We start from the raw sequence: 24,140 nt of genomic DNA, 5'->3' as shown, positions 1-24,140 counted from the left end.
GAAGTATACTTTGAGAACTGCTTTACTGAGCTGATTCCCAAAAAACCAACATGCCAATTAAACATTAGCTACCTCAGAAAGAGTTAAATAAGTTTCAAAATTACTCCACATATGATCCAAGTAAGACAAAGTGTTGGGGAAAGGAATAGATATTCTATCATATTCAGTTTGAACGCTAATCCCAAAACAGACATTAAAAAATATAAAGTCTAAGAGAATTTTTTCCTACAGATTTGATTATGAAATATTTGGCAAAGGGAATCTAATTCAAACCAGATGCTGGACTCTTGCTGAGCAGCGGTTGGTTGGGAACACTGCTAAAAGGCCCCCCTTTTGTGGAGAGGCCAGATGAGTTCATGGAAAGGCATTTTGGCAGCTTTTGCCCCACAAGTCCCATAAGCACAGCACTACTCAATATTCCACATTCTAAAGTCACCACACTGTTGTTTTTTTTTTTTTTTTTTTGAGATCTTTTTTCTCTTCCAAAGAAAGCTTATAGGAAAAGACAACAAAATCCATATCCTGAAAAATCCAGAGCACCTATAAAACCAGTGTCTTTCTACCTGTGTCGTGTATCTGGTTTTAATCTCAAGAAATGTGTAAAATAAAAATCCTCTTCATTTATCACTTTCATGCTTTACTTATTCCTCATTGGCCTGAACTATCAGCTATTAAAACCCATGCACAGAGCTTTGGTTTAGAAGAATCTGTAAATGTGCAATCCAATATAAATGGCAGCTCATGGTTAATTTACATTACTCTAAGGATGTTATTTGATTTTGAACTACAATCAACTCTTAATTTTTCAGGGGTTATCTACTTTTTTTAACATAATAAATGTCCTTAATTTCTTTTCCTTACCTATGTGTTTATGCAATCTTTTTTATTCTGTCTCATCCACTCATAAGAACATGGTCCAAAGTATTAACAATAGAATTAGGGAAATTAAACATTCAGCCCTTTCTCATTACTCACTTAAATCTCAAACACTCCCTTTCCCCTACATTAAAAACACTTTCTGGCCTTGCCTCCCTCTGCAGGATACCTCCTGGTCTGGTTTCATCTTCCCGTCTCTCTCAGGGTTACCCTTTACCCGCCTCTGGTCGGTAGAGGATGATTAAGCCCCACTTAATTCTATTGTGCTGTGACTTCAACCAATTCTACCTTGCCAACATGGCCACATGGAAAAACTAAACCTTTCATCTGTCATTTTTTATTCTAATCCACCAGTACTTCCAGAACAAGGAGTAAAGAATCCCTGTTGTTACATTAATTAAACTTAAGAAACAACATGAACTGGTATGGTGGCTCACACCTGTAATCCCAGAACTTTGGGAGGCTGGGGCATAAGAATTGTTTGAGCCCAGGAGTTTGAGACCAGACTGGGCAACACAGCAAGACCCCACCTCCACAAAAAATTAGCCTGGCATAGTGGCTTATGCCTATAGTCCTAGCTACTCGGGAAGCTGAGGTGGGAGGATGGCTTGAGCCCAGGAGTTTGAGGCTACAGTGAGCTATGATCCTGCCACTGCACACTCTAGACTGGACAACAGAGTGAGAGTTCATCAGAAAAAAAAAAGAGAAGGAAGGAAGGGGGGAGAGAGGAAGGGAGAGGAGAAAAGAAAGGAAAAGGAAAGGGAAGGAAAGGGAGGGAAGGGGAAGGGGAAGAAAAAGGAAAGGAAAGGAGGAAGGAAGTCAGACAATCAGTCTAGGAAGCTCTATTAAGACCGACCCATTTAATTAATGGTGAGTTTAATTTGCATGAATGAGCACGTTTGAATTCCTCACCTTTAATATGAAACTTTGACTATCTGTAAAAATTGGTGGCAGATCAAAAAACTGCTCCTTTTCCTTTCTTTTAATTTTTTTGAGACCAGAGGTCTCACTAGCCCAGGCTGGTCTTGAACTACTGGGCTCAAGTGACTCTTCCAGCCTCCCAAGAAGCTGGGATTACAGGCATGTGCCATGGCACCCAGCTGAGAGCTCCTCTTTTTTTTTTTTGAGACGGAGTCTCGCTGTTGCCCAGGCTGGAGTGCAGTGGCGCCATCTTGGCTCACTGCAGGCTCTGTCCCCTGGAGTTCACGCCATTTTTCCTGCCTCAGCCTCCTGAGTAGCTGGGACTACAGGCGCCCGCCACCTTGCCCGGCTAATTTTTTGTATTTTTAGTAGAGATGGGGTTTCCCTGTGTTAGCCAGGATGGTCTCGATCTCCTGATCTTGTGATCTGCCCACCTCGGCCTCCCAAGGTGCTGGGATCACAGGCGTGAGCCACCACGCTGGGCCAGAGCTCCTCTTTTAACAATGACCAAATTAAACTAATTATTATACTTTTTTTTTTTTTTTGAGATAGAGTCTTGCTCTGTTGCCCAGGCTGGAGTGCAGTGGTGCAATATCAGCTCACTGCAACCTCCGCCTCTGGGGTTCAGGCAATTCTTCTGCCTTAGCTTCCCAAGTAGTTGGGATTACAGGAGCGTTCCACCACACTGGGCTAATTTTTGTATTTTTAGTAAAGACAAGGTTTCTCCATGTTAGTCAGGCTGGTCTCAAACTCCTGACCTCGTGATCCGCCCGCCTCGGCCTCCTAAGTGCTGGGATTACAGGCATGAGCCACCGCACCTCGCCTAATTATTATGCTTTTTACAAATAATTCTTCTAGGGCATAATTTTCATTTAATAATAAATATTATAATTAAAGCAGCTAACACTTGAGCAGTTACAATGTGTCAGGCACCATTCTAGGCAATTTATTAGTATTAACTAATTTAATACTAACACCCACCCTATCTCATTAGGGTGCACTTAACAAATGAAAAATATGTGGCACAGAAAGGTTCAGTAGCATGCTATCACTTACTTAGTATAACATTCAGTTTATTACAAATCAGTCTTAGTCTCTCTTTTCAATCTTGTTGGGTTTAATTATTTTATTTAAATAACTGAATTATTAAAATATAATTCACACACCATACAATTTATCCCTTGAAGTACAATGGTCTTTAGTATATTCAGAATTTTGCAACCATTACCACATTCAATTTTAGCGTATTGTCATCATCTCAAAAAGAAATCCTGTACCCATCAGCCCCCTCCCCCTGGCAACCAGTAACCTACCTTCTGTCTATCTTGGGTTTGCCTATCCTGAACTTTTCATATAAATGGAACAATACAGTATGTGGTTGGTTGTATCTGGCTTCTTTCACTTAGCATAATGTTTTCAAGATTCATCTACATTGTAGTGTGTATCAGAACATTATTGTTTTTAACTGCAGAATAGTATTCCACTGTGTGGATATGTCACATTTTATTCATCCATTCATCAGTTGATGGACACTTAGGTTGTTTCCACTCTTTGGCTATTGTGAATAATGCTACTATGAACAGTCATATATAAGTTTTGATGTGGACGTAAGTTTTCATTACTCTTGGGCATAACTTAGGAATGGAATTGTGGGTCACAGGGTGACTCTATGTTTAGGTTTTGAGAAACTGCCAGACTGCCTTGCACAGCAAGTATACATTTTACATTCTCACCAGCAGTGTATGAAGATTCCATTTTCTCCACGTCATTGTTCACACTTTTTATTTTATCTGTCTTTTTAATTATAGCCATCCCAGTGGGTGGGAAATGATATCTCACTGCGGTTTTGATTTGCATTTCCCTGATGGCTAAGGATGCTGAACATCTTCTCATGTTCTTATTGGCCATTTGTTTTTTTTTTTTTTTTTTTGAGACGGAGTCTTGCTCTGTCGCCCAGGCTGGAGTGCAGTGGCGCGATCTCGGCTCACTGCAACCTCCGCTTCCCAGGTTCACGCCATTCTCCTGCCTCAGCCTCTCCGAGTAGCTGGGACTACAGGCGCCCGCCACCACGCCCGGCTAATTTTTTGTATTTTTGGTAGAGACGGGGTTTCACCGTGGTCTCGATCTCCTGACCTTGTGATCCGCCCGCCTCGGCCTCCCAAAGTGCTGGGATTACAAGCGTGAGCCACCGCGCCCAGCCCGGCCATTTGTATATCTTCTTTGGACAAATATCTATTCATATCATTTTCCCATTTCTTTTTTTTTTTTTTGAGATGGAGCCTCGCTCTGTCGCCTAGGCTGGAGTGCAGTGGTGAGATTTCAGTTCACTGCAACCTTCATCTCTGTGTTCAAGCAATTCTCCTGCCTCAGCCTCCCAAGTAGTTGGGATTACAGTCCACACCACCATGCCTGGCTAATTTTTGTATTTTTAGTAGGGAAGGGGTTTCACCATGTTGGTCAGGCTGGTCTTGAGCTCCTGACCTCAGGTGATCCACCTGCCTTGGCCTCCCAAAGTGTTGCGATTACAGGCGTGAGCCACTGAGCCCAGCCCCATTTCTTAATTGGGTAATTTATCTTTTCATTACTGACTTGGAATAATTATCTCTTTTTTGTTTGTTTGTTTGTTTTTGAGACAGAGTCTCACTCTGTCACCCAGGCTGGAGTGCAGTGGTGCAATCTCAGCTCACAGCAACCTCTGCCTCCCATACCCAGGCAATCCTCCTGCCTCAGCCTCCCGAGTAGCTGGAATTACAGGTGTGCAACATCACACTGGCTAATTTTTATATTTTTAGTAGAGATGGGGTTTTGCCATGTTGGTCAGCCTGGTCTTGAACTCCTGACCTCAGATGATAGGCCTGCCTCGGTCTCCCAAAGTGCTAGGATTACAGATGTGAGCCACCATGCCCGGCCAAGAATTCTTTATATATTCTAGATACAAGTCTCCTCAGATATATGATTTTCAAATATTTTCTCCCATTCTGTGAGTTATTTTTTCACTTTCTTGATGGTGACATTTGAAGCACAAGAGCTTTTAAGTTTCTTAAAGTCCAATTTATCTTTTTCTCTTGTTAACTGTGCTTTTGGTATCATATCTGAGAAGACTCTGCTTAACCCAAAGTCATGAAGATCAGTTACTATATTTTATTCTACGAGTTTTATAGTTTTAGCTCTTAAATCTTGTCTATATCTTTTCCCCACTTGCAAATTAATACCACTGACAGTACATACACCACCCCATCTCCTTCTTTAGTACCAAAGTGCTTTGGTGGTCCACGCCTAATCTACTCTATAGCCAAGAAATTATTTGCTTATGGCATTATAATTTCTAGTATTAAACAAAAGCTCATCTATGGAATGTGGTAAAATTTCTGCTTCATGCTTCCAGGTGCACACATTTTAAAAAAGAATGAAGCTACCCTCCTTGCATTCTATGATCAGAACCAAAGTGTAAGCTGATTCTACAAAATTTAAACTTAAGGATCTCCACAACCATATTCCTAAACTCTAAATCTTTGGAAAATATAAATAATTGCTCTAATTATAATTACTAAGACATGGTCACATATTTTTGTAGAATTACTGTCAGGTTCCTAATGTAACCATGACAGAGAAACTATAACTTAAGTAAAGAATTTAATTCAACTAAGATTTATTGATGGCCTACTACACGCAAAGCATTGTGGGAAGTGCTGAGATGACTAAGAGTTCTTGACTTCGAGGAGGTTATAATTTAGTGGGGATTTAAAAAACCAAATATTAAGAAATTTACAATAAACAATAGTGTATATCTTATTTTTTTTAAAAAAGAAACTGATAATTCAGTCTTTCTGCAGGACTATTCTGTCTTGAAGGAATTAATGAGGGCACACCTCCCTAATACTGAGGCTCAGCAAATCCTTTATTTCATTCTGTGATCTAGGAGATCCAGCTCTAAATTACGGAGATACTACTGGAAGGCCATGTGAAAATTATATTTTTTATAAAAAGAATAATATATGTAAGGGAAGAATAATACATGTGGCAAGTTAAAGGAAATCTTTTAAAGTGAAACTTTTCCTGTAATGCAAAGAATACTCTGCTTTACATGAATCTTTGTCTCCTCAAAGCAGGAAATCCCCACTATTCCCACTGGGATATTCCAGATAGTTTCATCATTTAGCTCTTTTGACTACTGGAGCTCTTCTTTAATGTGTAGTTTTTGAGTTATATCAACACCTGATTCTTTTGTAAGTCCAAAAAATTTGAATTTGGATATGTTTTCTAGTTTCACAGTTATGATCCCTTAAGACACCTTGGCTCCCAAGTCTAAATTTCTCTATTATTTTCCCTTTCAGCCCTCCATATCTAGAATGCTAGAAACACCCTGTGGCTTCAGGTCAAATCAATGTTTATTTCATAGAATCAAAATGATGTGTTCTTACATTAGAAAGAGAAGTTGAAGAATATTTTGGCTGAGTTATGTGGTTTATCCACAGTACCACATTCTGGTACTGTTTCATCACTCAGTCAAAAGGCTGCCACAGTTTCAGTGGTTTTCTAGTCACAGTCAATAAAATAAAGAAAAAAAACCCCTATAATCTTCATGACTAAGCAAGTCTTGAAAGGGAACCGTTAGGAAGTTCCTTTGACAACTTAAAAGGTACACACAAAAACGCTCATGATAAAAACAATTTATTCTGAGCCAGGAGCTGCAAAATGATCAATAAGGTTGTAAAAGAAAAAATTTTTGTCTGCATCAACTATATCCACTACTTACGTGCTCTTTTAGGCACCTAAGATAACAGAATTCACTTTAAAATTCTTTTGTAGATTTAGAGTAGGATAAATATTTTACTTCCTTATCTTTAGTCTTACTTACCTTGTGGCAACAAGTGGGTAGCTGTGGCATGGTGATGCCCAGGCATCTCTTGTCCACGGCATACAGTCATAGAGCAGCAAATCCTTCTCAGTCACAGCCATGAGGACAGGTCTCCATTGCTGTCTTCCACCATCTAGTTTTGCCTGTTACAATGGAAAAATTCAGAAATCAGGGCTAACTATAATCATATGTCTTTGTAAAAGTTCCTTCAATGATGGCCTAACACAATGGGTCTCCATTTTGTTTTCCCAACCTGATGGACTTGACATACAGGAAACATCTCACCAAGTTTACACCGTTAGTGACTCTCCACTGGGAGGTATAAAGTGGTGTGTGTATTAGAGCTATAAACATTATCTAGTGATACAACATAGTTTTTCCCCATTCCATAATAACCGAACATTGCCAATTCTGTTTTTTCTTTTTTTGAGATAAGGTCTCACTCGGCTTCCCAAAGTGCTGGGATTACAGGTGTGAGCCACACGTCTGGCCAATATTGTCAATTGTGATTAAATATATAGTAATATGTTCAAAATTATAAGTTTCAGAATGTCTGATGTGTAATATCTTCTAAACATAGGACAGAAACTCCTACTACCAAATAAGTCTGTATAATCTAAACATCAAAGTTTTTTTTTGTTTTTTCTTTTCTTTTTTTTTTTTTTTTTGAGACAGAGTCTTGCTTTGTCACCCAGGCTGGAGTGCAGTGGCGCAATCTTGGCTCACTGCAAGCTCCGCCTCCCGGGTTCACGCCATTCTCCTGCCTCAGCCTCTCCGAGTAGCTGGGACTACAGGCGCCCGCCACCACGCCCGGCTAATTTTTTGTATTTTTAGTAGAGACGGGGTTTCACCATGGTCTCGATCTCCTGACCTCATGATCTGCCCGCCTCGGCCTCCCAAAGTGCTGGGATTACAAGCATGAGCCACCACGCCTGGCCCGACATCAAAGTTTTTGATCAAGACTTACAATAAGAAATATAGTTTACATTGCAACCCAATATACATATACATAGATAGTTGAATACAATATTTTCCAAATAACACAACTCTCTTATTTTGTGCAATGTAATCTGTTAATGTCTTTTTTTTTTGAGACAGTCTCGCTCTGTCGCCAGGCTGGAGTGCAGCGGCACAATCGTGGCTCACTGCAACCTTCACCTCCTGAGTTCAAGCAATTCTCCTGCCTCAGCCTCCCGAGTAGCTGGGACTACAAGTGTGCGCCACCACGCTCAGCTAACTTTTGTATTTTTAGTAGAGACGAGGTTTCACCATGTTGGCTGGGATGGTCTCAATCTCCTGACCTCATGATCCACCTGCCTTGGCCTCCCAAAGTGCTGGGATTACAGGCATGAGCCACCGTGCCTGGCCCACCTATCGTATTTTTTAAAACACAGATCACGATTCACCACGCCTGGCTAATTTTTTGTATTTTAGTACAGAGGGGGTTTCACTGTGTTAGCCAGGATGGTCTCGATCTCCTAACCTCATGATGTGCCTGCCTCAGCCTCCCAAAGTGCTGGGATTATAGGCGTGAGCCACTGTGCCCAGCTGTTTTGTTTTGTTTTGTTTTGAGACAGGGTCTTACTCTGTCCCCCAGGCTAGAGAGCAGTAGCACAAACACTCACTGCAGGCTCACAAGACTCACTGCAGCCTCGACCTCCTGGGATCATGTGATTCTCTCATCTTAACCCCTCGAATAGCTGGGACCACAGGTGCCCACCATCTCTCCTAGCTAATTTTTAAAAAACTTTTGTGTAGAGATGGGGTCTCACTTTGTTACCTAGGCTGGTCTTGAATTCCTGGGCTCGAGCCTTCCTCTCTCCCGCCTCCCAAAAGCTGCGCTTACAGGCATGAGCCACTGTACCTGGCCTTTGGCTTTTCTAATTAACACCCAGGCCTGGGTCTCCCACAGTCGTGAAGAGGCACTGCTGCTGCTACTATCTTGTCTCTGCACCTGACCCTTCCCAGGACATGTGATGCCAAGGCCATTGTGAGGGGCAAAAAAGTCAGGATTTAGCCCCAGCTAAGCCGACGGCTCTCGCTCTTCTGGTCTCCTGGGTCTGCCCCACCTGAAGACATGAGTGGTGAGTTGGCTCCAAGTAAAAGCACAGAGCATGTATCCACCTCGCCCGTTCCCTGACAAATAATGACTTATACTGCGTATTTTCCAAGCATGGCAAAGTTGTAAAGGTTACTATAATGAAATATAAAGATACCAGGAAGAGTAAAGAGGTTGCATTTATTTTATTTTTGGATAAAATACTCTGCACAAAACAGTACTAGGGCAATAAACAACGGTTATTTGGTAGAGTGATAAAAACAAGCAGCACTATTGACAACAGAAGAGTAGCTGAGTTCACCCAAAGGCAGAGAACTACCTTGATGAATCTAAGTGTTATGTCTGTGGGAAAAGTGGACACCTAAGTTACGCCTGTCCGAAAAATATGCTTGAAGAACGTGAACCTCCAAAGAAGAAAGAAAAAAAAGAAAGTTCCTGAACCAGTAGAAGAAACTGAAGAAGTAGAAGACAGTGAAGATTAAGGGGAGAATCCTACTCTTTGACAGCCTTATGCCACAGCATTCCAGCAAGCCAAAACTGAGGAAGAAGAAAAAAAGAAAATCCAGTTCAGGAGGTCCCTCAACATCAGATGATTCAAGACGTTCAAGAATAAAGAAAAGCACATATTTCAGTGATAAGGAAGAACTTAAGTGATTAAAATTACATTTATTGGCCGGGCACGGTGGCTCACGCCTGTAATCCCAGCACTTTGGGAGCCCGAGGCGGGCAGATCACGAGGTCAGCAGATCGAGACCATCCTGGCTAACATGGTGAAACCCTGTCTCTACTAAAAATACAAAAAATTAGCCAGCGTGGTGGCGGGCGCCTGTAGTCCCAGCTACTGGGGAGGCTGAGGCAGGAGAATGGCGTGAACCCAGGAGGCGGAGCTTACAGTGAGCCGAGATTGTACCACTGCACTCCAGCCTGGGCGAGTGAGACTCTGCCGCAAAAAAAAAAAAAAAAAAAATTATATTTATTCTGTATATATCACTAAAATTAAAAAGTCTTGGCAAACAAAGTTAAAAAAAATACTCAAATGCTCAAAAAAACTCATTTAATAGATAACACGTCCTCCATTTGGTGGACTCAAAAAAATTTCCTTTTAAGAATATAACCGGCAGGGTGCGGTGGCTCACGCCTGTAATCCCAGCACTTGGGGAGGCCGAGGCAGGTGGATCACTTGAGGTCAGGAGTTCAAGACCAGCCTGACCAACATGGTGAAACCCCGTCTCTACTAAAAATACAAAATTAACTGAGCATGGTGGCACACACCTGTAATCCCAGCTACTTAAGAGGCTGAGGCATGAGAATCGCTTGAACCCGGGAGGCGGAGATAGTAGTGAGCCAAGATTGCACCATTGCACTCCAGCCTGGGCAACAAGAGCGAAACTCCATCTCAAAAAAAAAAGGACATACCCAGGCCAGGCACAATGGCTCATGCCTGTAATCCCAGCACTTTGGGAGGCTAAGGTGGGAAGATCACTTGGGCCCAGGAGTTTGAGACCAGCCTGGGCAACACAGTGAGATCCTCTCTCTACAAAAAATAATTTTAAAATTAGCCTGGTGTGGTGGTACGTGCCTGTAGTCCTAGCTACTCAGGAGACTGAAGTGGGAAGACTGCTTGGGCCCAGGAGGTTGAGGCTGCACTGAGCCATGATTATACCACTGCACTCCAGCCCAGGTGAAAGAATGAGACTCTGTCTCAAAAAAAAAAAAAGTAGAATGGAATGGTAGTTCCTAGAGGCTGGGATAAGGGGTGGATGGGGAAAGTGAGATGTTGGTCAAATGATACAAAGTTTCAATTAAACAGGATGAATAAATTCTGGTAATCTTTTGCATAGTATGGTGACTATAGTTAATAATAATGTATTGGCCGGATCCCAGCACTTTGGGAGGCTGAGGCGGCTGGATGACCTGAGGTCAGGAGTTCAACACCAGCCTGGCCAACATGGTGAAGCCCCATCTCTACTAAAAATACAAAAATTAGCTGGGCATGGTGGCATGTGCCTGTAATCCCAGCTGCTTGGGAGGCTGAGGCAGGGGAATTGCTTGAACTTGGGAGGCAGAGGTTGCAGTGAGCCGAGATTGCACCACTGCACTCCGGTAGCCTGGGCGACAGAGTGAGACCTCATTTCAAAAAAATAAATTGTATATTTCAAAATACATTAAAATAAAAAACTTTAAATGTTTTTACCACAAAGAATGATAAATATTTGAGGTGATGGATATGTTAATTAGCCTGATTTGAGCATTCCACAATGTATACAGTTATCAAAACATTATCCCATATCCCATAAATATACATAATTATTTGCCAATTAAAAGAAAAACAACACTGTGAACATGGAAATTAAACAAAACAAACAAAAAAACAAAAACCAATATAACCAGTTAAAGGGTAAAATCAGTCACATAAAAATTAGTATCAACGACCCGGGAGGCAGAGCTTGTAGTGAGCCAAGATCGCGCCACCGCACTCCAGCCTGGGCGACAGAGAGAGACTCCATGACAAAAAAAAAAAAAAAAGAAATATCCCCTACCCACTGAACTGTCACTATCCAAACTTAGGAACTGATGTGAACCTTTGGATAAATCCCTTACTAACCAAAGTTTTACTATTTGCTGTCAGAAACTTAAGAACTGAATATATGCAGATAATGTTGATATCCTTATCTGATCTACCTGGACATAGGGGCCAAAGGATCTGGACAGTGCATGTGTGAAAGGACACAGGTGCATGCCACCACACCCAGCTCATTTTTTATTTTTAAATTTTTTGTACAGATGGAGTTTTGCCATATTGACCAGGTTGGTCTCAAACTCCTGGTCTTAAGCGATCCTCCCACCTCAGCCTCCCAAAGTGTTGGTTTTACACGTATGAGCTACCACACCCTGCCTCATATTTTCTTTCTATTTGCATAAAGAAACTCTCAAAAGATTCAATAGAAAGGAATAAGAGTTGCTACCTTTCCAGGGCAAAGGGCATAACAGGTGGATAGGTAACGGTAATGAGGGCAAGACTTTTCACCCATTAATTTTTTGTTTGATTTTTCAATCACGTGAATGTGTTACCTTTTTAAAATCATGAGGATTTTGAACAATGCCAAAAGCACAGAACAATTACCATTCAATTCAGTTTTTCAACTAGCATATAAAATACACAAACAATGATAAATACAACTAAAATGTTAAAATTTTCAAAGTCATAAGTACTTATACCATGACTTTCATTCATTATTTATTCTAATTATGCCTTATAGAAATGATCACTGTACTAATATTACATTCTCATTTATTATAATTTTATTTGAAATGTTCATAAAAAGTTGAGAAGAGGCAAAAAATTAAATAAAAAAATTACCCTCACTGGTGACCAAAAGTGGCTCCTCAATTCCACAATTACTTGGTACCACCAAGATCACCAGGCACCACCACAGACCTACCACATCAGAACTGTTTTGGGGACAATATCCTCCTCAAATAAATAAAATCAACCTCAACTTAAAAAAGTTAGAACTATGTTGGGACGGAGGGTGGGAACCAGTGGGAAACTATACTTGAAAAAAAAAAAATCAAAAATGAAAGAACAAAATCCTTCCTGTGCCGATTCTGCTTTTTTGGAAACCAGTTATTTAGTCCACTCCCTGGCCCTCTGCACGCACAACTAGGATTCAAAACGTAAGTTTCGAAAAGACTCAAAAGCAGTGAAAAACAGAGCTAGCACTTAAACACTCATCTCCGAACCCCCTAGTCCAGTCCTTTTTTTTCAAGCCCCTCTAGCCTAGTTGATGGTGAAGAAAAAAAGATATAACATAATGTCACATAGAACTTTTACTCTCCTTTTGTCAAACCTGGGATCTAAAATAACTTGGGTTTTCAAGTTCTTCTTTTCCTTTCACTCAACATCCACTCAGGCTTTCTTGTTTCTCTTTTTTTTTTTCACTTTTCAGTTATGGAAGACAAATGTGCCTCTGTCTAATTGTAAAATATTTTGTATATTTTATACTTTTCCCAGAGCAGGGGAATCAACTACAGCCTGCTGCCCCTAGAAGCTCTTCCAGTAGGGAACAAGGGTTGGGACACTATGACCCTTGGGCCAGATCCAGCCAACCACCAGTTTACTTGTTTTTGTAAATGAAGTTTTACTGAAACGCAGTCACACCTGTTCATTTTCCTATTGCCTATGACAGTTGTCTTGCTACAACAGAAGAGTCAAGTAGTTGTGATGCTATCTTGCCCTTTACAGAAAAAGTTAGCTGACCCTGATCTAAAATCATGAAAATTATCCTCTGTCATTAATGATAGAGATGGTAATAAGAACTTCTTTTTAGTAATAGTATGATAGTGATTACTATGTCAGCTACTTCTGGTTGAGTGGATAATTAGCAACAAACAGCCAAAGGTCAAAGGAGAAAAAAGGAGGTGAAACAAAAGGCCGAAAAACAAAAGATCTGCAAGCTAGATATCCAGGACCTAACTGCATGGTAAGTATTACAGATATATTAAATGAGGAACCATCCTGGCACTGAATGCTAACCAGGTGATACTCTGCCCTGCCTCCCAGCCTACCTGTTCTGCCAGCCAGGCAATATGCTTGACCTCTTTACTGCCTCCTGCTGTACTGGTTGCCCCAAGCATGGCGTTGAGTTCAGCCAACACCTGTGGGAGGAGAGCCATTATGTTGGTGTGGATAGCTACGAACCAGGAGTGTGCTGTGGCTGTATCTTTGCAGCGTAGGATCAACGTGTTCCTGCTATCAGGAGAATGTAGCTCTATCAATCTGTGTGGAAAAAGAAAAAAAAAAGTGAGCTAGGACAGAAGTCACCAAACCTGCCAGGTTTAAAATACATAACTGCAAATCTATTTTAATTTTGCATTCTTCAAATAAATTTGTATACTCAAATAAAGATACTTTCTCAGCTGGGCACGGTGGCTCACGCCTGTAATACTAGCACTTTGGGAGGCCAAGACAGGCGGATTGCCTAAGCTCAGGAGTTCGAGACCAGCCTGGGCAACACGGTGAAACCCCATCTCTGCTAAAATATAAAAAATTAGCCAGGCATGGTGGTGGGTACCTGTAATCCCAGCTACTCAGGAGGCTGAGGCAGAAGAATCGCTTGAACCCGGGAGGCAGAGGTTGCAGTGAGCCAAGATCACACCACTGCACTCTAGCCTGGGCGACAGAGCGAGACTCCGTCTCAAAAAAAAAAAAAAAAGATACTTTGTCTTAATCCCCTAGAGTCCAATTCCAAAGAAAACAACATATGGAAAGATGAAAATCAGAGGCCAGGCACGGTGGCTCACTCCTGTAATCTCAGCACTTTGGGAGGCCAAGGCAGGCGGATTGCCTGAGATCTGTAGTTTGAGGCCAATCTGGCCAACACAGTGAAACCCTGACTCTACCAAAAATACAAAAAATTTAGCCAGGCGTTGGGGTGTGCGCCTGTAATCCCAGCTACTGGGGAGGCTGAGGTAGAACTGTTTGAACCAGGGAGGTGGAGGCTGCAGTGATCCGAGATCCAGCCTGGGTGACAGAGCGAAACTCTGTCTCAAAAAAAAAAAAAAAAAAAAAAAAAAAAAAAAAAAAATCAGAAAGACCAACTTGGGCTAGTTACTGAACCTGAGAAAAAATTAAAAAAAGAAACACCACCTGCTGGATCTGTCATTTCAGTGTTAATGTAATAAGCTGAGGGAACCTACTGTAGAGTCTACAGTAGATCACTTTGCCTTAATTTCTATGTCTAAGAAATGAAAAGCATGCTTGCTGAACCACATAGGCACACTATAAAGAAGGAACTGATACCCTTTTAAACATTTAGGAAATTCTGGTATAAAGTAGTGCCAGCTTAAAAAGGTATACTGCCATATAATGAACTGAAATTTACATTATGTGAAATAAATAGAAAATTAGCGGCCAGGCATGGTGGCTCACGCCTGTAATCCCAGACTTTGGGAGGCTGAGATGGGCAGATCACCTGAAGTCAGGAGTTTGAGACCGGCCTGACCAACATGGCGAAATCCCATCTCTACTAAAATATACAAAAATTAGCCAGGCGTGGTGGCACATGCCTGTAACCCTAGCTACTTGGGAGGCTGAGGCAGGAGAATTGCTTGAACTCGGGAGGCTGAGGCAGGAGAATTGCTTGAACCCAGGAGCCGGAGGTTGCAGTGAGCCAAGACCGCGCCACTGCACTCCAGCCTGGGCAACAAAGCGAGACTCCCTCTCAAAAAAAAAAAAAGAAAGAAAGAAAAAGAAAAAAGAAAATTAGCAGAAGATTATTACTCTTCATGAAAATTTGGAACTGTGTTTGGGTACTTTTATATGATTACACCTCTAGTGAGTTATGGTAGAAAAATAGTTAAGAGATCAACACTATGACTGCTCTGTATTAGTTAATGCTCACCAAGAACAATCTATATTTCAAAAGTAACCTTTAGAAAATAGCTAAAATATTTTAAATATACATTGAAAAAATTATTTATAAAGCAATCTATTGAATATTGTTTTGTGTTTTAATCAAAGTTCTTGCAAAGATGAATTTTAAAAGTCAAATAAATAAATAAATGACTAATACATATACTCTGCTGTGAGTATATGTATGTATGTATCTTTTAAAATGGACAAAAAAAAAACATTAGGAGTGTTTTTCACGGTAGGCTACAAATTGACAAACTGCCAATGACCAGGGAGAGAGTTTTCTTTGCATTATTTTCTGAAGACAGCTTTTGCTGCCTAAAAGCACTATCATCAGATTCTATGCCACTTGTCAAAAAGATAAGCAATTTACAAGTACACTAGCATTTCTGCTTTGAAGCTCTTTTTGTCACAGTTTCTAAACCCTTTATAATTCCAAATACTTTAAGTTGTCATATTTTGTATTGCAAATATTCATTTTCATTTGAATTCTGGTTGGTCTATCCTTTCTTAAATAAACATTTATTGACCACCTACTATATGCCAAATATTGTGCTAGGCACTGGTACTGGAGATACAGTGATGAAAAAAGTAGATCATCTAGCTACTTCCAGGCCTACCTATCAGTCTATCCATCTCTTATGTGCTGTCAAAATTCTATGGTAACAGCAAAATAGGACAAAAGTTCTAGAAAACAGAAACATAAAATAAGAGTTGTGAACAGCCAAAAGGCTTAAGAAAAGTCCATATTTGAAAGGTCATATTACTCAGAGGAAAACCTTTAGATACCAAGTTTTAAGCTATTTGCTTTTTATTTAGATACAGTTCTGATGAGCTCTTTATTTGATTTCCTATTCTATACCTAAACATATTAAGACGTAGCTTGGTTCCAGAATTTAGAGGGTCTTGAATAGCAGGTTAGGTCTGAATATTAATTGGTAACTTTTTTTTTTTTTTTTTTTTGAGATGGAGTCTCACTCTTTGCCCAGGCTGGAGTGCAGTTGCACGATCTCGGCTAAAACCTCTGCCTCCCGGGTTCAAAAGATTCTCCTGCCTCAGCCTCCCAAGTAGCTAGGATTACAGGCACACGCCACCAAGCCTGGCTAATTTTTGTATTTTTAGTAGAGACAGGGTTTCACCATGTTGGCCAGGCTGGTCTCGAACTCCTGACCTCAAGTGATCCGCCTGCCTTGGTCTCCCAAAGTGCTAGGATTACAGGCGTGAGCCACTGTGCCTGGCCTTAACTGGTAACTATTAGTAACATAGAATCACTTAGAATTCTCAACAGGAGGGCAACATGATCAAAACAATGAACTTAAAAAATAATTTTATGAGACATTTGTACACCCATGTTTATAGCAGCATCATTCACAATAGCCAAAAGGTGGAAGCAACCCAAATGTCCATCAATGGATGAATGGATAAACAAAATGTAGTATATACATATAATGGCATTATTCAGCCTTAATAAGGAAAGAAATCCTAACACATGTTGCAACATGCATCAACATTGAGGATATTATACTAAGTAAAATAAGCCAGTCACGAAAGAAGAAATAACGTATGAGCCTACTTTTATGAAATATCTAAAGCAAACTCACAGAAAGCAGAATGGTAGGCGCCAGGAGCTGAAGGAAGGGTGAAATAGGGAGTTTTTAAATTAGTAGAGAATTTTAGTTTTGCAAGAAGAAAAATTTCTGGACATTGGTTGTACAAAAATATGAATATTTAACACCTCTGACCTGTACACTTAAAAACGATTAAGAAATTTTATGTGTATTTTACCACAATTTAAAAAAATTAGGCCAAGTACAGTGACTCATGCCTGTAATCCCAACACTTTGGGAGGCTGAGGTGGGGAAATCACTTGAGGCCAGGAGTTTGAGACCAGCCTGGGCAACAAAGTGAGACCCCATCTCTACAAAACTTTTTTTTTTTTTTTTTTTTTGAGATGGAGTTTCGCTCTTTCACCCAGGCTAGAGTGCAGTGGCCCGATTTTGGCTCACTGCAACCTCCGCCTTCTGGTTTCAAGTGATTCTCCTGCTTCAGCCTCCCAAGTAGCTGGGACAACTGGTGCCCGCCACCGCGCCCGGCTAGTTTTCGTATTTTTAGTAGAGACGGGGTTTCACTATGTTGGCCAGACTGGTCTCGAACTCCTGACCTCATGATCCGCCCGCCTCAGCCTCCCAAAGTGCTGGGATTACAGGTGTGAACCACTGCACCGCCCCGCACCCCAACCAATTTTTTTTTTTTTTTTGAGACAGGGTTTACCTCTTGTTGCCCAGGCTGGAGTGCAATGGCACGGTCTCAGCTCACTGCAACCTCCACCTCCTGGTTTAAGTGATTCTCCTGCCTCAGCCTCCCAAGTAGCTGGGATTACAGGCATGTGCCACCACGCCTTGCTAGTTTTTGTATCTTTAGTAGAGAGGGGGATTCACCATGTTGGTCAGGCTGGTCTGAAATTCCTGACCTCAGGTGATTCACCCGCCTCAGCCTCCCAAAGTGTTGGGATTATAGGCATGAACCATCATGCCTGGCCCCCACAAAATCTTTTTTTTTTTTTGAGATGGAGTCTCGCTCTTTCGCCTAGGCTGGAGTGCGGTGTCGTGATCTCGGCTCACTGCAAGCTCCGCCTCCTGGGTTCACGCCATTCTTCTGCCTCAGCCTCCAGAGTAGCTGGGACTACAGGCGCCCGCCACCACGCCCGGCTAATTTTTTGTATTTTTAGTAGAGACGGGGTTTCACCATGTTAGCCAGGATGGTTTCGACCTCCTAACCTCGTGATCCACCTGCCTCGGCCTCCCAAAGTGCTGGGGTTACAGGCGTGAGCCACTGTGCATGGCCCTCAAATTTTTTTTTATTAGCCAAGCATGGTGATATACATCTGCAGTCCTAGCTACTAGGGAGGCTGAGGCGGGAGGATCTCTTGAGCACAGGAGTTCGAGGCTAGAGTGAGCTATGAGAGTACCACTGTACTCTAGCCTGGGTGACAAAGGGAGATCCTGCCTCTAAAAAATAAATAAATAAAATAAAAATAATAATAAAATAATTTTATGGTGGGATGTGAGATGAATTACATAAAGACAGAAATGGCCTGGTGAGATTTAATTCAACGCAAGAAGAATGAGACTACACACAGAAGTCATCAGTAGGGACACAGATTACTGGGCAGAAATTCTTCCATCCTAAGAGCCCATTGCAGCCTTGACCATACAGGTCTCAAGTGATCCTTCCACCTCAGCCTCCCACTTAGCTGGGACTACAGGTGTGCACCACCACACCCATCTACTTCAAAAAAAAATTTTTTTTTTGTAGAGATGGGGTCTCACTATGTTGCCAGGCTGGTCTTGAACTCCTGGGCTCAAGTGACCCTCCTGCCTTGGCCTCCTAAAGTGCTAGGATTACAATCATGAGCCACCATGCTTGGCCCCTCTGTATATTTGGGATACCAGTCTTTTATTGGATATGTATTTTGTAAAGATTTTTTCCCAATGTGTGGCTTGTCTTTTCATTCTCTTAAGTGTCTTTTGCAGAGCTGAAGTTTTAAATTTTAAAGCAGTTCAAGTTGTCAGTTTTTTCTTTATGGATTGTGCTTCTGGGGTTGTATGTAAGAAATTACCACCAAACTAGAGGGGATTTTTTTAAAAGCATAATCTTACAAATCTAAGAACAGGAGAGGAGTGACTAAAACAAAATTTTGGAAGCTAGTAAACAGAGGAGTTAAATGACTTAGCTGACTTAAGAAAAGTGGAAAGAGCCAAATCCCAGCCAATCCATGTTGGAGAATCCCTAAGAGGCCGGGGAAGCGGTGGTACCAGTTACCTCTGGAAGTGGGAGTAAAGCATGCAGCTTTACTCTACATGGTATGGTTGAAAGCCTGTCAGCATTCCCCATGAGTGGCCAGTGACTGCCCCACCCTCATTCTAGCAGAAGATTCAGAATCAGCCTCATCCCACCAAACTGGGTGGGGGAGGCAATGATGTCCTTATTTCAGATAATATATCTGGCTGACTATTTTCTAGACGGATTGTTTATTTCCATCTAGTTGCTTTGGCACTGTAACCAGTATAACATCTTTTAAGCACATGCTAAAAGTTCAGCTGCAAAACCTTGACCAGAAATTTCCTTCACTCCTCCTACTGACCTACTTAGCACTACAGATAGCAATCAGTTCATCCTTCTTGAGGGACAGAATGTTCACCTTCTGAAAGTCTTTACACATCATACAATTCCTAGGACAATCTCTCAGACATTTCTCCTTTGACACAGTCTGAGTTCTGAAAATCCTGATGTCTCAGATCCTAGTTATTAATAACTGGAAGAATGGAAAATAAATCTGTTATAAAATAAAACTAAGCCTGTTTAAACACAAGTAGATGCCGGGACCACTGGGCTGAAAAAAGATGATAGTAGACAGTAAGTTATTTCCCACTGACAGTTAACCAGTTTTTTGTTTTTGTAACGCCTGGCCAGTTAATCAGTTTTTTATGAAAAGAAAAATTTTGTGATTTTTCTTGAAAAGGGATTGTGAAATAGAAAATTAAATTAGAAGAAACAGAAAAGAAGCTCCAAAATAGGACTGATGAGTCTAGGATCCAAAAGAATCCACCTTTGAAGAAACCATTAAAACTGACAAAGGGGGCCGGGCACGGTGGCTCACGCCTGTAATCCCAGCACTTTGGGAGGCCAAGGTGGATGGATCACAAGGTCAGGAGATCGAGACCATCCTGGCTAACACAGTGAAACCCCGCCTCTACTAAAAATACAAAAAATTAGCCGGGCGTGGTGGCGGGCGCCTGTAGTCCCAGCTACTCAGGAGGGTGAGGCAGGAGAATGGCATGAACCCGGGAGGCGGAGCTTGCAGTGAGCCAAGATCATGCCACTGCACTCTGGCCTGGGCAACAGAGACTCCATCTCAAAAAAAAAAAAAAAAAAAACTGACAAAGGGGACAAAGTAATTTGTAAAGCCTACTGCTATTTTAAAAGAAAATTCCAGTGAAAACTTTGCTAATAAAAATATGGAGACAATCTGCCAGTAATCATTTGGGTCCACAAGGGAGAAGAGGAGACAGCTATAATGTGTGAAGTTTTGGCCTCTTGTCAAAGCAGAGGATTTTCTGAGAAATGCAATTAACATTTTGATCAGATGAATCAAATCAGTGTTTAGGTACACAGGATTCTGTAAGTCTAACTTACTTTACTTCTCCTGTTTAGCAAAGTCTTTGATATAACTTATGTGTTCAACTTAGTAATAATCATATAATTTTACATATTATAAAGGCAAAATTTACCCTTTACATGGAAAATTGCCAATGTGAAGATGACTGAGGCACTGTGAACCAGTGCAAAGAACACGGATTTACATTTCTGAAAGGAGTGTTTAAGAACACCTTGTTCTTCCTAAACTTCACACTGCCTATAATACTGATTGCTAAGGAAAGGGCTCATGTTCTCTCCTTGGACTTCATCATTATTTAATAAGTGTTCGTTTTGCAGAATGAAATACTTATAATTACCAGATGCATCAAGATGCATCCAGTGAGGTCTTGAAAACTCAAGGTAGAGGAAGGGAGTAAAACTCCTCTTCCCCTCTACTTACTCATTCTGATCATTAGCACTTTTTACTTTTTCTCAGCTCTATGAAACTAAATCAAAGTAGTAAGGCAGAAAAAAGGGTATTTCCCTCTAATATCAAACACATTTTTAGTTTAGAAAGTGAAGGCTTTAGATAAGAATGAAGGATGAGCCACAAAAAGATTCCACTATGCACCCATCAGAAAGGTAAATATTAAAAAGACTGACACCTTTTGGTGAGGATGTGGAGCAATGAAAACTCTCATATATTGGCATGAACAGAAAATGGCACAATTACTTTGGAAGAAAGTGTGGCAGTTTATCTATTTTTTTTTTTTTTTTTTTTTAGCAGAGATGGGGTTTCGCCATGTTGGCCCAGCTGGTCTCAAACTCCTGACCTCAGGTGATCCACCCGCCTCGACCTCCCAAAGTACTGGGATTACAGGAATGAGCCACTGTGCCCAGCCTGGCAGTTTGTTGTTGTTGTTGTTTTTGAGACAGAGTTTCACTCTTGTTGCCCAGGCTGGAGTGTAAGTAATGGTGCGATCTCAGCTCACCGCAACCTCCGCCTACCGAGTTCATGCGATTCTCCTCCCTCAGCCTCCTGAGTAGCTGGGATTACAGGCATGAACCACCATGTCTGGCTAACTTTGTATTTTTAGTAGAGACGGGGTTTCTCCACGTTGGTCAGGCTGGTCTTGAATTCCTGACCTCAGGTGATCTGCTCACCTCAGCCTCCCAAAGTGTTGGGATCACAGGCGTGAGCCACCACGCCTGGCCTCGTTTTTTTTTTTTTTTTTTTTTTTTAAACTAAAACATGCACCTATCCTTTGACCCAGCAATTCCACTCCTACGAATTTACCCAACAGAAATGAAAATGTTTCTGAGCCCTTCAAACCAGAAGGAAAACAAAAAAAAAAGGAAAGTACAAAAATATTCAGTAACTTTATTAATACTAACTCCACACTGGAAATTGTTCAAGTGACCATCAATAAAAAACAGATAAACAAATGGATATTTCCTTTAACAGAGCTGAGATAAATTTAAGGACCAATGAGCTCCAAGTTATTTTATTATTTTATTTTTATTTCTTTTTGAGACAGAATCTCACTCTTTCACCTGGTGTGTCCAGGCTGGAGTGCAGTGGCACAATCTTGGCTCACTGCAACCTCCGCCTCCCAGGTTCAAGAGATTCTCATGCCTCAGCCTCTTGAGTAGCTGGGATTACACGTGTGTGCCACCATGCCTGAGCAATTTTTTGTTATTTTTAGTAGAAAGAGGGTCACAAACTCCTGGCCTCAAGTGATCCGCCTGCCTCGGTCTCCCAAAGTGCTGGGATTACAGGCATGAGCCCCCAGCCTTGAGTTATTTTATAGATATTATTCTCATTCTGAAGTACATAGTTGAGCAGATATTATGTCCATTCTACAGAGAAAACAGGGGGACAGAGAAATTAAGGAACTTATTTAAGGTCACAAGGACACTAACAATGCCTATAATAATAACTTGAGAACTTACTGATTCTACAATTATTGTCTTATTTAATCCTCCTATAATCTTATTTTATACAGGGGAAATGCAAGGCTTGTGGAAAACAAGTAGCTTGACCAACATTACGAAGCCTATCTTCCTAACTTCTATCTTCTCTCATAACTGAGGTCTAATTAGTTAATGGTTCTGTACATTTTTTCTGCCAAGACACACAGATGTTCACATTCCCGTGAGTATAGCCAAAGTTATGCATATTTTTTGCAAATTCCTTGTAATTCTACTGCTTTTATGACTAAAAAGCGCATGGAAATGCAAGTATAAGTGGTATCAGCATAGGAATAACCTTGAATCTCTTCCAATTTATATTTTACAAAAAGCAAATCATTTGCAGCATTTTTTATTAAAAAAAAATTTTTTTTGAAACACTGTCTTGCAAAGTGCCGCAATCTCAGCCCACTGCAACCTCCACCTCCCGGGTTCAAGCAATTCTCCTATCTCAGCCTCCCGAATAGCTGGGATTACAGGTGTGCACCACCACACCTAGCTAATTTTTGTATTTTTAGTAGAAATGGGGTTTCACCATGTTGGCCAGGTTGGTCTCGAACTCCTGATGTCAAGTGATCCACCCGCCTTGGCCTCTCAAAGTGCTGGGATTACAGGTGTGAGCCATTGCACCCGGCCAAATTTTGATATCTTAAGTAAAATTAGAACAAGTTACTTTGCAGCATTAAGACTGAGAATCTCAAAACTAGCATGGATCTTCTAAGACCTTTCCTTATATAGTATGCCATGGTCAAGTAGACAGATCATTTACTGAAAAGGAAGGTATAATAGTACAACTCTTGTAGCCCCAAACTGCCCTCTCCGTTTGGTTCTGAAAATCTATTTCACATCTGACCATCACCAAATGTCTTTAGTGTATAAATATGTCAAAGAGAATTCAGCCCCCAAGTTTTAACAAAGACCAAGGTTAACTGGACTTCAATCCATAGTGAATGATGAAGTAGCACAACGTTTAGCAATACAGCCAAGTCATATCATCTTCTTCCTTCCTTCTTTGCCCACTCCCACAACTCCGGGTTTCTACAGAAACTTTATAACGTTTTTGCCTGCCTGCCTGCCCTCCCTCCCCCCCTCCCTTCCTTCCTTCCCTTTCTTCCTTCCCTTTCTTCTTTCTTTTCTTCCCTCTGTGGCCCAGGCTGGAGTACAGTCGGCTCACTGCAGACTCCCTGCGTCTGGCTCCCGTGATTCTCCTGCCCCGGCCTGCGGGCTGCCTGGGATTGCCGGCGCGCGCCACTACCCCTCCCTGGTTTTTCTCCCTTGGCTGGAGGCGCGGTTTCGCCATGTCGGCCAGGCTGGTCTCCAGCTCCTGACCTCGAGTGGTCTGCCCGCCTCGGCCTCCTGAGGTGCTGGGACTGCAGACGGAGTCTCGCTCACTCGGTGCTCGGTGTTGCCCGGGCTGGAGTGCGGTGGCGTGGTCTTGGCTCGGTACAGCCTCCGCCTCCCAGCCGCCTGCCTTGGCCTCCCAGGGTGCTGGGATTGCAGCCTCTGCCCGGCCGCCGCCCCGTCTGGGTTGTGAGGAGCTCCTCTGCCCGGCCGCCCCGTCTGGGAGGTGAGGAGCGCCTCTGCCCGGCCGCCGCCCCGTCTAGGAAGTGAGGAACGTCTCTGCCTGGCCACCCATCGTCTGGGATGTGAGGAGCCCCTCTGCCCGGCCACGCATCGTCTGGGATGTGAGGAGCGACTCTGCCCGGTCGCCACCCCGTCTAGGAAGTGAGGAGCGCCTCTGCCCGGCCGCCCCGTCTGGGAAGTGAGGGGAAGTGAGGAGCGCCTCTGCCCGGCCGCCCCGTCTGGGAAGTGAGGAGCGCCTCTGCCCGGCCACCCCGTCTGCGAAGAAGTGAGGAGCGTCTCTGCCCGGCCGCCCCGTCTGGGAAGTGCGGAGCGCCTCT

At 42.1% G+C, this 24,140-nt stretch overlaps 1 protein-coding gene and 1 pseudogene across 1 annotated transcript in view; one reads left to right on the top strand and one right to left on the bottom strand.

The window, feature by feature from the left end:
- SNTB2 (syntrophin beta 2) overlaps positions 1–24,140 on the bottom strand; it is a 144,302-nt gene that overhangs the window by 34,066 nt on the left and 86,096 nt on the right. The window contains exons 4-5 of the mRNA XM_032156054.2: positions 13,284–13,494; positions 6,656–6,798 (exon numbers count right to left, since the gene is read on the bottom strand). Of these exons, the coding sequence (XP_032011945.1) occupies positions 6,656–6,798; positions 13,284–13,494 (354 nt within the window). The remainder of the gene's footprint in view (positions 1–6,655; positions 6,799–13,283; positions 13,495–24,140) is intronic.
- Positions 8,733–9,368, top strand: LOC116470285 (zinc finger CCHC-type and RNA-binding motif-containing protein 1-like; annotated as a pseudogene).

Source organism: Hylobates moloch, unplaced genomic scaffold, assembly GCF_009828535.3.
Source record: "Hylobates moloch isolate HMO894 unplaced genomic scaffold, HMol_V3 SCAFFOLD_6, whole genome shotgun sequence".
NCBI classification, from domain to species: Eukaryota; Metazoa; Chordata; class Mammalia; order Primates; family Hylobatidae; genus Hylobates; species Hylobates moloch.
The sequence above is the reverse complement of the archived record's forward strand: the minus strand, read 5'-3'. Positions and strand labels throughout refer to the sequence as shown.